Raw genomic sequence first — 14,770 nt, 5'->3', positions numbered from 1 at the left:
AATGTGAAATTAAACACTTAAGTATCTTGGATCACCCACTTGCCAGAATCTTTTCTCTTCTGTGCTGTGAATCCTAAAACAGATATGTAGATAATCTGAATTTAGTCCTAAAAGCCAGAAAAGCTCGCATCTTTGCACTTGTAACTTAGAAGGAAGTATTTTTTCTACACAGTTCCAGTCAGCAGACTAGCTCTTCTGGTTGAGCCCAAAAGGAATAATCTCCATCCTACGGAACACTGAAGTTTTTGTTTTTGAGGCTTTTACCATGCTGTTAAAAGTAACTTCTGTGATACAGTAAATCAAGGAAACCTTAAACTTTGTTGAAAATGTTTCATTAAGGAAACAGATTTTTTTGTGACTCAGATCTAGAGAAATGAATACAGTATTCCTCATTCAGTGTCACCTACAGAGTCCTTTTTAATGTTTAATAAATTTCCAAATTAAACTGATTTCTGTTTTCTTATTGTTCACATTCTATTTGTATGTAAAATGTTGTCTTGGACTACAGTGTAGTTAATTCCCATTTAATGTCAAATCAGTATCACTTTTACATTTAGATATGTAAAGTTGAATGTGTTGCTAGCAGTCGTTCTAAGCACAGTTGTATTTCTCACATATCTTCACTGTATTTAGGAGTATTTAATGACTGTTAAATACTTCCTTTCACAAAGTGTTGCAATGTTTTATGGAATAAATTTGTTTTTCTGGTCTGTAGTCATTTTCTTGCTGCAAATCGTGTAAGTTGATTTCTATCACCGATAGAAAGTTAAAACTCTAATGTAATTGTAATTTTCCTCCTGGCTGACTGTTGCTCTTGAGAACCAGTTCTGTTTATTAAGATCACAGACTGAAAGATAAAAGAAAACAAGCTTGCTTTTATAGACTTAAAATGCTTTTAAAGAAAGCAAAGGTCTCTGAATTTTTTTTTTTTTTAAATTGTTGTGATATTCAAATACTAAAGCATTTCCCCTGGAGGTTTCATCAACCAGTACGAGTAGTTGCAATTAGATTTATGTTAGTCTTCTGCTCAAAACTGGTCATTTCAGGTATTTTCAAATGGTATAGGAAGTAGATTCTTTATTACTGCTATTTACTCTTGTCTGTGAGGAGAAACTGTGTTTCTTACTCAATAAAGATAAATCTTGTCCATGTTTGGAAAGTGAAATCTGCAATTAACATCTCTGACTTTCAAAGTTGGAGTTAGAGCTAGTCTCTCCTGAATTCATAAATTTATTAATATATATAGCATTTAGTAGTAATCGATTTCATCTGCAATTTTATCACCCAGTTGTTCTGTACTCTAAAGTCCTTTTGAAGTTGTTTAGAGTCAGTCCTTGTCTTTGGCATCTGGAATAACTTGGTATCATCAGAAATCTTTGTTATCACCAGTAAAATCTCTTCCCAATCACCTATGGATCTAGTGGAAAACATGAACTTCAGCACAGATTCTTTCTAGCCCCTACTAGTGATACTCCTCCTCTGTGATCGTTTACTGTTGCCCTAAGTTTCTAAGTCATTATTTATTTATATGGAAGCCACAGCAGCTCAGTGATGGACTTTATCAAATACCTTTTGAAAGTCTAAGAAAACTTTATTATCAGGTTTTTCTTGTCCACATTATTCTTCTTCAAACATAGACAGCACATTTAGAATGCTATATTAAGTTTTGCAGTACAGATGCCAGTACTACTGGTCTTTGATTCTGCAGACCTTTTTTATAAATGGCATCACATTTCATTGGTAAGAGACCTGTTTTCATCAGGAGGGTGGGTACTCAGTGCAGTTTTAGTATCTTAGCACAGAGGAATGAATGTACATCTAGGAATGGATGGAAACTGTAGACTGGCATAGTCACTGAGCAGGTTTTTGGGACTCTCCTCTAAGTGTTCTTTATACTGTATAATTAAACCAGGTCCAAAAATGTTAATAGAATTCAAGCTTTATAGGAGCTGATCTAGTAAAATGCTACAATTACAAGCACAACTCAAGCTGAAAAAAGCCACTGACTTTCTCTTCCACATTCTGCTAGATCATGTTTCTTGCAAGCATCAATGTTTCAGTTATGTATCAGCCTTTTCTGTGCCTTAGACTTTGGCTTTATAAAAAAAGGTCTTTGATGACAAAATTGGCATAAGGTTTGCATGCCTTGCCCCCTATTCCTCCTTCCCATCATTTCACTGTAACACATCACTCTTCCAGTTGTACAGAAAGAAATTTGTAACATCTATACTGTTATTTGGATCAGGCTCTTACTGGACTTCTAAAAAGCACAGAACACAAGGTTCTTGTTCTGGTTTTTATTCACTCTTGATTGAAACACTTTGTTTGGTAACAGCCTTCATTACTGTTCTGTAAATTTAGCATAATACTATTATATAAGTGCAGGTAGTTAATTATTATACACTTCGGAAATTTTGGACAAAATTTTCTAAGAGAAGTATGTATCACTTTAATCAATTGCATTGTGAGAATCCTTCACGTTAGGAGTTCTTTAAACCTGGCTCCGTGAATTTAAAAGAAGACCTTGATCAACAAGATTAAGTAGATCACAACAGTCAAGCATTTTTATCCTGAGTGCTTGTTACCCCACAGGATTCCTATTCTATGTATCTTGTTCTGCTTCAGGCAAAGAATTTTCTAAAACTGTTGCCTCATTTGCCAATTGAGTGAGAGATATGAATGCAAACTAAATTGGTTTTAGTGTTGGGTTGTGAGACCTAAATAGAAAATGGAAACTGTTGGTTCAATTCTAAGCATAGATTCACAGGTGTACTTGAAAAAGAACTTGAAGAGAATTAAATTATCAACGTAACTTTTTATATAACTACCAAAATCTAAAGTTAGTATTTAGAGAAGAGATGGAAGTTTAGGGAAACTGACTTGATTCTGTAAAGCTCAGGATATCAATGTGCTGTCTGGGAGAGCATGTTCTGATTGGATCTCTTCTGTGGAAATACATTGTGTCATGAAAAAGATACACTGGGTACTGGGAGAAATGCTGTCGTATTTCCTGGCTTGTAAAATCTATCAATATCATCTATCAGATGAGAACTCTGGCTTCTATTATAGACAATATCTGGGACTGAGATAGGATTTTCCAAACTGCCACATAAAAAAAAAAAAAAAAATTAAAAAAAAAAAATATATATAAACTTATATAACTTCTAGGTCTTTTCTTTGAGATGTTAGAAGTGTTACTCAAGAAAAAGACTTGAATGTTTTAAAATAATTATTTCTATTGCTTTATATGCAAACATTAGCTAAATGGATAGCAAAAAAGTGGCATATATCTTAAGATTCTGCTCTTAATGGAAATTAACAAAAGAAACATTAAATTTACATCAATTTACATGAATTTCCAATAAAATTTATCAGAAATTAAAAATAGGGTGGATTAACATTCACTGAAGTGAATGAATTGGTATTTTATATTGTCTCATTGTTAACAGGCTTTAATAAACAGCACTATGGTGCTTTCAAATTTCATAATTATCTTTGGCTTTGAATGGTAAAAACAGAACGAACTCAAATACTGAGCTTTTAAATCAGATATTTAATCTGCTATCATGGTAAAAGTCTCTTTTATTTAAGAAAGTTATGATGAACTTCAGAAAATATTTGTTTGGAAAAGCTATAGCAGTACAAAATAACGTATGTTTGAACGAAAAATACTTCATTATATACTTCAATTGAGCAATTATTTAAGCTGGAGGATTTCTTGGAAAAGTGTATTCTAAATCAGAAGCAAAATCTTCCAGTTTATATCATTAAAGTAGAAAACATCAAAACTACCAAGCAACAGAGTAAATTTATTGGGCTGGAGTTTTTTGCTGCTTAAGAGAATGTTACAGTAGTCTAAATGACCAAAAATAAATATGTACCACTGAGGGAGGTAAATCCTCTCAAAACCCTTTAGGGAGCAGAAAAGTATCTTTAGCTGAGAAGCAAACCAGTTGTTCACTTTGCTGTTATTGTGAAGATCCATGTCTTAGAGCAGACTTCCAGACTAAGAGGCAACAGCCTAGAATGTTTCCTAAATTGGAATACTTTGGGTATTATGCATCTTTCCTTCATCTAGGCTATGTAGCTGTACTGTACCAGGATTTCTAAATGGTCTGCTTTATTCCTGTGTAAGGATACTAGTGCTTTCTTCCATTTCTGTTAACCTCTGGATATCACTGACGTTTTCCAATGTACTGGAATGTACCTTTTTGGGGCAGGGACTGCCTCTAATTGAATGTTTATAAAGTGCCTAATATAATCAAGCCAGGAGCTGGTTTACTGTTATGCATGCTGCAGCCCAAATATTTAAGAACAACAGTTCTGTAGTCAAAATGATCTTTCTTTTGATTTTTACAAGTATTTTTCTAACACGCTGCCAATTTCTGCAATTTGAAGGGATTCAGGCTTGAATTCTCAGTCTGTTTGATTCTACCATATCCATCTGCATCCATACCTCTGCAGGCTGTAGTGTGTGCCCTACTCTTATACCAGTACCAGGCAGCAGCAAGCACAGCTGTGGGAGGTGCACCCAGGCAGAGGAACTCCTTAGATTAGTGACAGAGCTCCAGGAGGAGGTGGATAGGCTGAGGTGTATCAAGGAGAGCAAGAGAGAGACTACTGAAATTGCACCCTGTCTTCTCTGAGACAGGCCCAACAGGCAGACCCGCTGGTTCCCTGTCCTTTCTCTGCCTGGGAAAACAGAATGCCCCAAGGGATAGGGGGCAAAGGTGACAAGTTTCTTCGCTGGTAGGACAAGCACATCTCCTCTGGGACCGCCTCAGCTTCCCAGGTGCCCTTATACAATAAGGATCTGCAAGTGGTACCAAGCAACAACAAGGATAATGGTTCATCTAGCATGAAGATGTCACAAAGGTTAAGTTGACCTGTGCCCTGCATCAAAACTGCTTCCATAAATAAAAAAACAACTGGTCATTTTAATAAGAGGGTCCCATCAGCAGCTGACAGAAGGCTCAATATGCAGACTGGACCCACTTGGGAAATTCTGATGCCTCCCTGGGGCCTGCAGGGGTTAAAGATGTGAAGAGAAAGCTTCCTCCCCTGGTATGGCCTCCATCTTTAGTTGTAAAACCAGGTATTGTCAGAATACTCAGAATACCTCTGAGCTGGAGATAGGGATGGGGAGCAGAATGAAGTCACCATGGTCCAATGAGAAATGGTTAGGTACCTCCTGCTCCACTTGGACAGAGACAAGTCTATAGCATCAGATGGGATCCATCCAAAAGTTCTTCTTAGGAGTATTTGGACAGCCATTTCCACTTATATGACATACTCTGCATGCCTAAAAATAAGGTTTTTCATCCTCTGGGACAGCTTCTACAGTCCAGAAGTACTACTCCTGGGAGTGGGTACAAATTTTTTGTTAAGGATTAAGAAGCAGTGATTTCTGTCAATGATATATCTCTTAATTAATTATTGGTGTGTGTATGAATAATTAATTTTGCTAATTTGTAATAATGCATAAAATTGAATATAAACATTCATGCTGAAATTGAACTGAAAATTACAAATGTTAGTGATAATTTCCCTATTAGTTCAGTTAGCTATTATTTATGTGCAGGACAAGTTAGTAATGAATAAATCTATATGTTGGAACCCCAAAACTTCCTCTTCCAGTCACTCTTTCATGAAAATGAATAATGCCTGTTTCTCTCTGACAGAGTATTTTCCTACCTGAGACTTGGACCCAGTCTTTAAAATCGTGTCTGGGGGTCTCTCTTTGCTAAAGCAGCCTTAGAATGTCTATCCTCAAAAGTGTAATTTGGAATAGCCAGCCTCTTTGCTGGAACTTAGTGTGAGCATGCTGCCTTGTTGGGCTTCCTCTCCACACATTATTTTGCTCAGAGACAATATGAAATTAAGTGCAGCCTGGTGACTACAATAGGGACTAGAAAATAGGAAGTATGGAATTCAGTCTGTATTTTCATTTGACACTACTCCTTTAAGTTGGATGATGTGCAATAGTACCCTTATACCTTAGGCTTTCTGTTTTCTAACAGTAGGTTCAGTGTGCTGTTCACAAGCATGTAAAGAGGCGTGAAGGGAAGTAAATAATCATTTACTAGTTGATTTTTGAGAATTTTCTCTGTCCATTCGCACAACCAATCTGCTCTGCCCTTGCTTTGGAAATCTAGTTCTGATTTTTAACACTCAGCAGGCATGTGATAAGAAGCAGAAGCAGGTGGGTTACAGTGCATTTGCTTAAAGAGATGGAAAAACTGACACTGCTCCTTTGTGGAAATACTTCTTCATCCCCTATGAAACAGCATTCCTGTGCTCTGGTAAAACTCATCATTGGAAATACTGAATCACAGAATTGTAGAGTCATAGAATGGTTCAGGTTACAAGAGGCCTTTAAAGATCATCAAGCTCCAGCACCTCTGCAATGAGTAGAGAGATATCTTCAATCCTTTTACTTTGATTTGAAGAGGCAGTTCTTGAAGTTATTAGTAACCCCTCTTCAATTTTTTTTTATGTTCTTTGCTACAATTTTTTCTAAATGCATATACTTTGTTACAGTGTCTCAAATCACATATTTATATATTTCTGTGTTTATAAAACATAGTAATGAAAATGAGCTTATCTTTTTCAGTTCTGTCCCAGTGAAATGATATAGAAGTATATGTAAGTGGGCAGAACACTGGTGGGCAGACCAATATATAAGAGCATACCGAATTTGACTACTGCTAACAAATTTATCCAGCTGCATAATTTCAGAAATGCTTTTATAAATAGATGGATTTTGCAAGGAAAAAAAAAAAACTTATTTCAAGCATGACTCATTTTTAATTAAAAGAGAATGCAAAGTACTTGCTTTTAGTAAAATTAAAAGAGGAGAAACAAGAGGTTTTTATGAAATGTCTTGGTGTCATAAGATTAGAAGCATGACACTGAAAGCTAAGAGAAAAATTTAAGTAGGCTAGACAAAATCTTTTTTTTTCCCCTAGAATGTTTTTCTTTTGAAAAAAGCCTACAAGGTTTGTTTGTGGTTTTTTTTTTTCTATAAACATTTGCTTCATTGTACTGATTCTCAGAATACTAGGAATTGTCAGTTGAATGAATAAAATGATCATGAAAAAAATAAGTACAAACATACAAACAGTAATTGTTGCACTAGAATGCATCTGTTGTCAACCTTTGCAGGTTGTCTTGCAGTTGTACAGTTCCATTGGCCCCAAATGGTACTTACTGAACATTTATTTTTCATTTGTTTGGACCACACCAGTATTATACAGGCAGCATGAGAGAATAATGAGCTGCATTCTTTGGGTTACTGAAGAGTCAGCACAAATTGTGGGAACAAATAACAATCAGACAAGGCAGTGTTTTATAACATCAGGACTGCAATCCATCTTTGGGATCTTTCTAAGCTGGGCTAATAAAGGCCCACTTACAATTCCCAACAGAGTATAGTTTAATTAAATTTGTCCATTAGAGGACTCCTCCCCCTCCCTCTACATTTTAGAAATTAATTCTGCTTTCTGCCTGTTGTTCTTTTTTGCATCACAGATGCACTGAACCTTCGTAACCGACAGATCCTCTGCACCACACTGAAAGTCCTCCAGCACCTGGTGGTGTCAGCTGAAATGGTGGGGGAGGCCTTGGTGCCCTATTATCGGCAAATTCTCCCAGTCCTAAGCATCTTTAAGAATATGAATGGTGAGTTATCCTAACAGACACTGTGTCTTTCAACTCCTAAGGCAAAAAGGGGCTTGAGGCAGGGTTAATTAACAATGAAGTTAAGATTTATTACTGTATATAAACTCAAATCCATTTGGAACTCTAAATAATGTAAACTCCCCCTCTTACTATTCCCTAAGGATGCACTGAAATTAACAATTTCATTTATTACTCCTTGCACGTAGAGTTTATTTAACACAGTACAGAAGCAGTGAAGCAGTTCTATAATCTTCCAATAATTAAATTGTAAAGTTTTGTAACAGTCTTTTGAATACATTAATAAACTGCAAAGGTTTTTCCTTCCCTCCAACACATTAGTTTAGTCCAGCTGTTTTATTCCATTCTGTGCTCTCCACAAGCAATTTTCTGCTACCAGAAGGTTTAGGAAAGATTAAAAATAAAAGTAGAGATCAAACTAATTAATTTGAGGGTTGAGAGAACTCCATGTTGAAGAAGAATTTCAAGTTAGATAATATTGAGCAAAACAGTGAAGTTTGAAGGTATTGCTGCACACTTAGCAGCTTTTATTATAGAGAAATTTAGAACTACTTTATATCTACAGTTAAGGATGTGTTTTCTTTGTAGTGCAGATCTTACCAGTTTCAGTCTTTAATAACTGGTACTATGAGTTCTATATACCGTGAATACGTTTACACCACAGTCACCAGCTGAAATCAACATGATGTATATTGCTTTTGCCAAATTAATCTTTAAAATATTTTTCTGTAGTAAATATATCTCTACTTATTTTCAATTATCTACAAAGTTACTGACTTTAAAATTTCTGTTACTGACTTGTGGCCATATAGATGAAAAGAAATTAATTCCTCACAAGCTTTCAAAAGAGGGTCTTCATTAAATTCATGGCATTTTAATAGTTCTCTGCAGGACTCCTTCCTGTTGTACTTTCTGTTTGCATTACTATATAATGCCTTATACTCACTCTTTAGTGAGTATAAGATTCAAATCAGATTGAAAAATGCCTGTTCAGAGATTGACTTGGAGGTACAAATGAAATTTACATTTTAGATCCCTTTAGATACATTTACATCTCTGACTTCGTTTTACTTAGAAACGTGCAGTAACATGGAATTCCGTAAATGCAAGTTTTTTCTGGCGACAGCTGTGGCTTTCCAGAAATTGTGGGATGAAAGCTTATGAGTGAAATCAGTAGGCTGAAGTTAAGAAATTTCTGTAGGTTTCTTTATGAATTGGAAGATTTTCCCCTAAGAGATCTAATTTCAGTATCTGGCACAAAACAAGACTGTAAAAATTACTCTCATTGATTAATGAATATACCACACATGCTTTTTTCCAAATTTCAGCCTGAAGTAGCCCATAAATTCTCTTGACCAGGCTTTTCTACAGTGATTTCAGATGAATAATAGGGAAAGCTCAAGTGTAGGCAGGTACATAGATTAGCAAGGCATTAGACCCAATCTAAATATATCTTCAGTTTTGATTGTATTATGAGAAAAATAAAACATATTTTCAACATATTTGCATGAGATCTGTGCTCTGCGAATTCAAGTATAAAACTACACTAAATCATGGTATTTGACATTTAAGAACTAAAGCCCCAAAAATAAATGAAAAGTAATAGTCCAAAATTAACTGATTTTGTTGACTCATTACTTTTTTAGAAATAAAAATTTTGGTATTACCAGGAGTGAAATAGATGCTATTTGCTAGGCCTACCATATGAAACTGTTCAACTTACTCTGTACTTATATGTGGATGATAGGGAATAACTCTGTCTTCTCCTTCCACAAGAAGATTATATTTCATTCCTCCTTCACTGGTGGTTGACAGAAAATAGAGGGTCCTTTCCTCCTCTTTTTATCTCACATGAGCTAATAGGCAACTGAGGTGCAGGTGTTTGCTCCCAATTACAAGGAAATTGCAGAGGCTGATCTGGGCTATTTTTCTTCACTGTTTATTGATACAGCTGAAAGAAGGGGTAAGTGAAGTGTAAATTCTTCTTCCTTCTTTTCTGTATACCTTGTGAAAGTAAGAACTGTGGTGCATCTTCCAGCACTTGTATGATTTGCAGTCTATTAAATCAGACACTGTGGAAGTTGGTCCAGAATTAAGTTAACTGGAAGAAGCTATGTTTTAGTCATTGGCACCTCACTAGATCAGTACCTATCTGATGAAAAGAGGTCTGTCCTAAATTCATCATGTGTCAATACTACTCTCAGTAAACAAGCTTATAGTCAAGAGAATATTAAAAAAAAAAAAAAAAGAGTGTTATTAAGAAATTAAGTTCAAGTTACCTGGTGACCAATTTAGAAGAAACCAAAATGATTCTTCATGCAGTATGTGTGGTGTGAAGCTATGGAACTCCCAACCTGAAATTCTTTAGATATAAGAGGTTTCCATGAGTTAGGTGGAGGCTCAGAAATGTCATAAAAAAGAGGATATTGCTTGTTTAGTAAAACATATATATCATTGCTATTGGTAATTTTTGTAAATTATAAAAAAGTAGAGTATTGATGAAAAATAAATTAGAAGTTTTAATAATTGAAAACCTATAAAACATGTTCACCCATCTGAGTCGTAAGATTCAGATTTTTTATTAAAATATATCAATGTAATCTAAGTTATAAATGCCAGGGGAAAAATCCAAACTTCCTGAGACAGTCTGTGTGAAAGCCAGAGGAGAGCGTTCAACGAACTTCTGAAGAGTCTTGTTAGTAAGCAAGGGGCTTCTTGGTGCAGAAAGCATATTTGGTGTGTCTGAATTTGTGCCCTCTCTGGAACTCAGGCCCTGCTGATGTTTGTTTTCCCTCGGGTTCCCAAGTGCCCTGTTGCAGGGCATTTTAACGTAAAAGAGCGAAGTTCTGGTGGAGCTGCTATCACTCGTGTCTTTATTGGTGGGGACAGGGAGAGTAGCCTCGCCATCTGGCCAGAGTGTGCCCTGAAACAGGGTTGAAGCTGTGTGTTGGAACTGCTAACCAGAGCCGTAAGGCTGGCGGGAGAGCAAGAGAGGGGAACATGAGTATATTCCAGGGGTTGAGGAAGGGGAATACTGCTGAGATACAGGAGCTGTTTGTCTGTTTTCTGGAGACTGGGAGGAGACTGACAGTCTCCAAGCAAGCTTCCCAACATACATATTATACAACATATTATACAAATTTGCTACTATATAAGATAAGAAACAAAAAAGTTTCATGATAGTGTTTACTAAATCTTACTATAAACTGTGTAATGCCACTGTAGTTTAAATGTGTAAGGTAAATGTACTCTTATAAAACTCACTTAAATCTTGTGAAGAGGGAAAGAAAATTCTGTATAGACTCAAACAGAAGTATTCTTCTTTTGCATCACAAAGCCCTTATCTTATTTTCTAAAATGTCTTTTATAAATCTGTGAATTATCTGGGGTAAATACAATTAAAAACAAATACAGTAAGTCTGTTCTTTTATGAAAGCAGATGGAAGAGAAAAATAAAAGAGAAAAAAAGGGGGAAAAAAAGGAGTCTTCAGAGCCTGGAATATGCTATTAGGGTGCATTTATACCAGAATGATGTCTGAAACAGAAACCTATTCATTAAAACTATTAGACTGTTAGAAAAAGCAAAATTCTCCTGTTTGATTTACCTGACTGGTAAAAGAAAATTTCATTTATTTAGTTTAGCAGCTATTTTCATGTTATCAATTTATATTATTTGGTAGTGATCAAGAACAGATAAAATAGAGTTAGATGAAACCAAAATATTATTAGGATTTACAGGCCTCAGAGAAGTGTGGGGTGCCACTGCTCTTAGGAAGGTACCTCTCTAGCGTGGTAACTTCATATGTGGCTTGTCACAGTCACTGAGGTAAACAGTGGAAGTAGGGCAGACTGAAGCCTAACTTTCTTTTGGTTGCAATAAAAATGCCTTGACACTATCAATAACTTACAGCTAACATAAACTTTGGACAGTCTCTACCTATGCAGCCAGTCCTTGAAAATAAAATTTTAGAGGTATGACTGAGAGTACCTGATGCAGTTGTATCACAGCATTCAACCAAGTGTGAAGCCACAAAACAGAATTATACTGCATGCTTTACAGCACCTGAACTTCACTTGGGAAAAAACATTCTCTTGTCTGGAAGGTACTTCACATACTTTGGAGAACTCTATTTTACAAAATGCAATAGTACTGCATAGACTCTAAAGGAAGAATCAGGACCTAAGTGTTAAATGGCAAAAGCGAAAGACTGTGCCTAAAGGTACAAGTCCTCCCTGTGTTGAAGTTCGAGTCTTTTCAGAACTGCCTGTGTATTCCAGAGGCAGTGATGCTCCTCCAAGTGGTTCATGGTTATTAGTAAGAAGCAGCAATTATCCTTTAATGTGATTGAATATGCTCTAAAGAAAAATCTCTTGCCCAGAACATTTCAACTGTTTGCTTCTTCCGCTGGGAAATGCAAAAGTTCTTTCACAAAGAATGTCAGTCCTGTTCTAAAATACTTTGCATGTTGCCAACTCTGTGTTCAGAAATCTTGTTTCAGATTTAAAAAACCCCACAAACAAGACAAAAAATGGAACATCAAGGTTTACAAGGTAATGTATTTGAGGTTCTCCTAATTGCTCCTATGAACTTTGAGATTACAGATTATTCTCAGACAACTTTTCTCAGAGTTCCAGTGCTACTAGCTTTAGCTTTTCTTTTTTTTGCTTTTAAACTGAAAATACAGATTCCCAGAGAATTAGTTGATTCATTGTTGAAATTTGCATAAAAAAAATCTAATGCCATAAGATTATTGATAAAATAAGCCATGTTAGTATACTAGTAACATAAACTGTATTCTACATCCAGTTTTCACATTGTTCTTAGGCTTCATTATGATACTTATTCTTCCTATTCCTATGCATATTTTGAAAGATTTTCATTATTTCTAAGCTTTCTTTGAATTCCCTCAGTTATAATTTCTAAAATTTGACAACAAAGATTCTGATGTGGCTTTCATGATACACACTTCGAAGGAATAAGACCACCATGACACCACAGATCTGAGTGAAAAAAATTAGTTTTGATGCATTTTCTGGGGGTTTTTTAATAGATACCTTTGGTACAAGGGGATTCAGAGCATTCTGATGCATCAAAATTTAATGAAAAACATTGTGGTTTTCCCAAAATGGCATCTGCAAGTAAATCACCTTTTTAAGCAGATAAAGACAGATTGATTGCGCTCCAAAAAATGTTATTACCATACTGGTGAGAAGCAAAATATATTTTCGTCATTCCCAACTGTGTGTGTGATATTATTTCAACAGGCTTTCTGTGAATTATAGTTCTAAGGATATTTATTTAACAAATATTCTTCAATGTTTTAAGAACATCAAAACATTTCTCATGTATGAGATCCGCTGATGGTCTTTTAATGGTATTTTTCAAAAATATCTCAGTACTTTTTGTCAAGAGTCTCATCTTGAAGGTAAGAATCTCACAAAATAATGCTTTATATTGTAATTGAGTAAGCAGGAAAGTGATCCTCAATCATTGTCATCTGCTGTCTCACCTTTTTTTGCACTGATCAATCTCATTTTATTTCAATGAGCCCTCTTACATATGGAGCTACAAAAAACTCACTGGAACTCTGAAGCACAGAAATTAGAGGGTCACAAGATCCACCTGTACTGGAGCATTTGTTGCCTTAGTATCTTCAATACAAAGCATGTGATTTTAAGCTGATTATGTAGTAAACTTCTAATGTATAATCAATACTCTGTCAGGTACTTTCTAACACATTGAGAGAATCATCACCCTTAGATCATAATTGATGGGTAATTTCTAATTACTATCTAATTTCTTAGCTGAAAATACAGCACCAGTCTGTGCAAAATAAAACTGATTCAGCTGTGATTAAATTGAAGCTATTCACACTTAGCATTTACTTTTAATGTGTTAATGGTCTAATTAATTCAGCATTTTGAATTTTTGATAAAAGAAAGATGAAAACCTTCCTATGTCAGAGGGTGATACATTACATCCAATATTTTCTTTTTCTTTTTTCAGTTTTTAATTTTCTGGGTATTATGACTCAAGGAAATGAGAGTTTTCTATTGAATGACAAACAGGGTGTGTGTGAGTTAGGACTTCTGAATTCACAGAAAATTCATGGACAAGTAAAATAGTGGAAAGTTTAAATTCTTCCTTTGCTTCAGTAGAAACAGCTGTAAAATGGATATAACCTGAAAGGTCTTGTAGGCTTCAATTTTGTTTGGCAATTAATCAGAGCTTTCACAAAGTACCAGGAGTGTGGATATATATGTCAGTGAAACATAATTTTCATAGAGTTAAGAATTCATATTGTGCTTTGCTTTAATACTTTTGCTCTATTTCTGTTCCTTTGGGAAATAGTTGCCTTTGGAAACCATCTTTGAGGAAGATCTGGACATTCAGGACTAGGCTTGGACAGAATTACAGTAGCATCAGTATGTCTGTTTATTCTGGATGCTTATACCTGTCTTAATATCAGCAGGTGTGTATCTGGCCTCCAAATGAAACAAGGAAGAGTTTAAGTTACCTGAGACGTCCATAGTGGAAGCATACTCTGAGCAAATCTAGTGCATAGCTGTAGTACTAACATCAAAACACAGCAGGCATAGTAATTTTAGTTCATTTTGCTTGCAGCTTTCTTTCTGGCTTGTTTGGCATTGGGTTGGCTAAGAAGGCCAATGGCATCCTGGCTTGTTTCAGGAATAGTGCGGCCAGCAGGACTGGGGCAGTGATCGTCCCTCTGTACTGGCACTGGTGAGGACAGACTTCCAATCCTGTAGTCCATTTTTGGGCCTCTCACTGTGAGAAGGGCATTGAAGTGCTGGAGTGTGTCCAGAGAAGGGAAGTGGAACTGGGAGAGGGTCTGGAGCACAAGTCTTTTGTGGCTGAGGGAGCTGGGGGTGTTTAGCCTAGAGAAAAGAAGGCTCGGAGGGGATCTCATTTGCTCTCTACAACTGCTTGAAAGGAGGCTGTAGCAAGGTGGGGGCTGGCCAGTTCTCCCAAGTAATAAGCAATAGGACAAGAGGAAATGGCCTCAAGTTGTGTCAGGGAAGGGTTAGATTGTGTATTAGGAAAAGTTTC

The 14,770-nt window shown here is 35.9% G+C and overlaps 1 protein-coding gene across 4 annotated transcripts in view; it reads left to right on the top strand.

Moving 5' to 3' along the window:
- Positions 1-14,770, top strand: part of PACRG (PARK2 coregulated) — a 215,672-nt gene that overhangs the window by 113,895 nt on the left and 87,007 nt on the right. For 3 of the 4 annotated variants that reach the window (XM_017746163.1, XM_017746166.1, XM_008643325.2), the window contains one exon: positions 7,531-7,680. The exons of the other annotated variant lie outside the window; for it this stretch is intronic. In XM_017746163.1, coding sequence (XP_017601652.1) covers positions 7,531-7,680 — 150 coding nt within the window. The remainder of the gene's footprint in view (positions 1-7,530; positions 7,681-14,770) is intronic. 4 annotated transcript variants of the gene reach the window in all.

The sequence above is a fragment of the Corvus brachyrhynchos genome, unplaced genomic scaffold (genome assembly GCF_000691975.1).
Source record: "Corvus brachyrhynchos isolate BGI_N302 unplaced genomic scaffold, ASM69197v1 scaffold70, whole genome shotgun sequence".
NCBI lineage: Eukaryota > Metazoa > Chordata > Aves > Passeriformes > Corvidae > Corvus > Corvus brachyrhynchos.
Note: the sequence above shows the minus strand (reverse complement) of the source record. Positions and strands in the feature narration are given on the sequence as shown.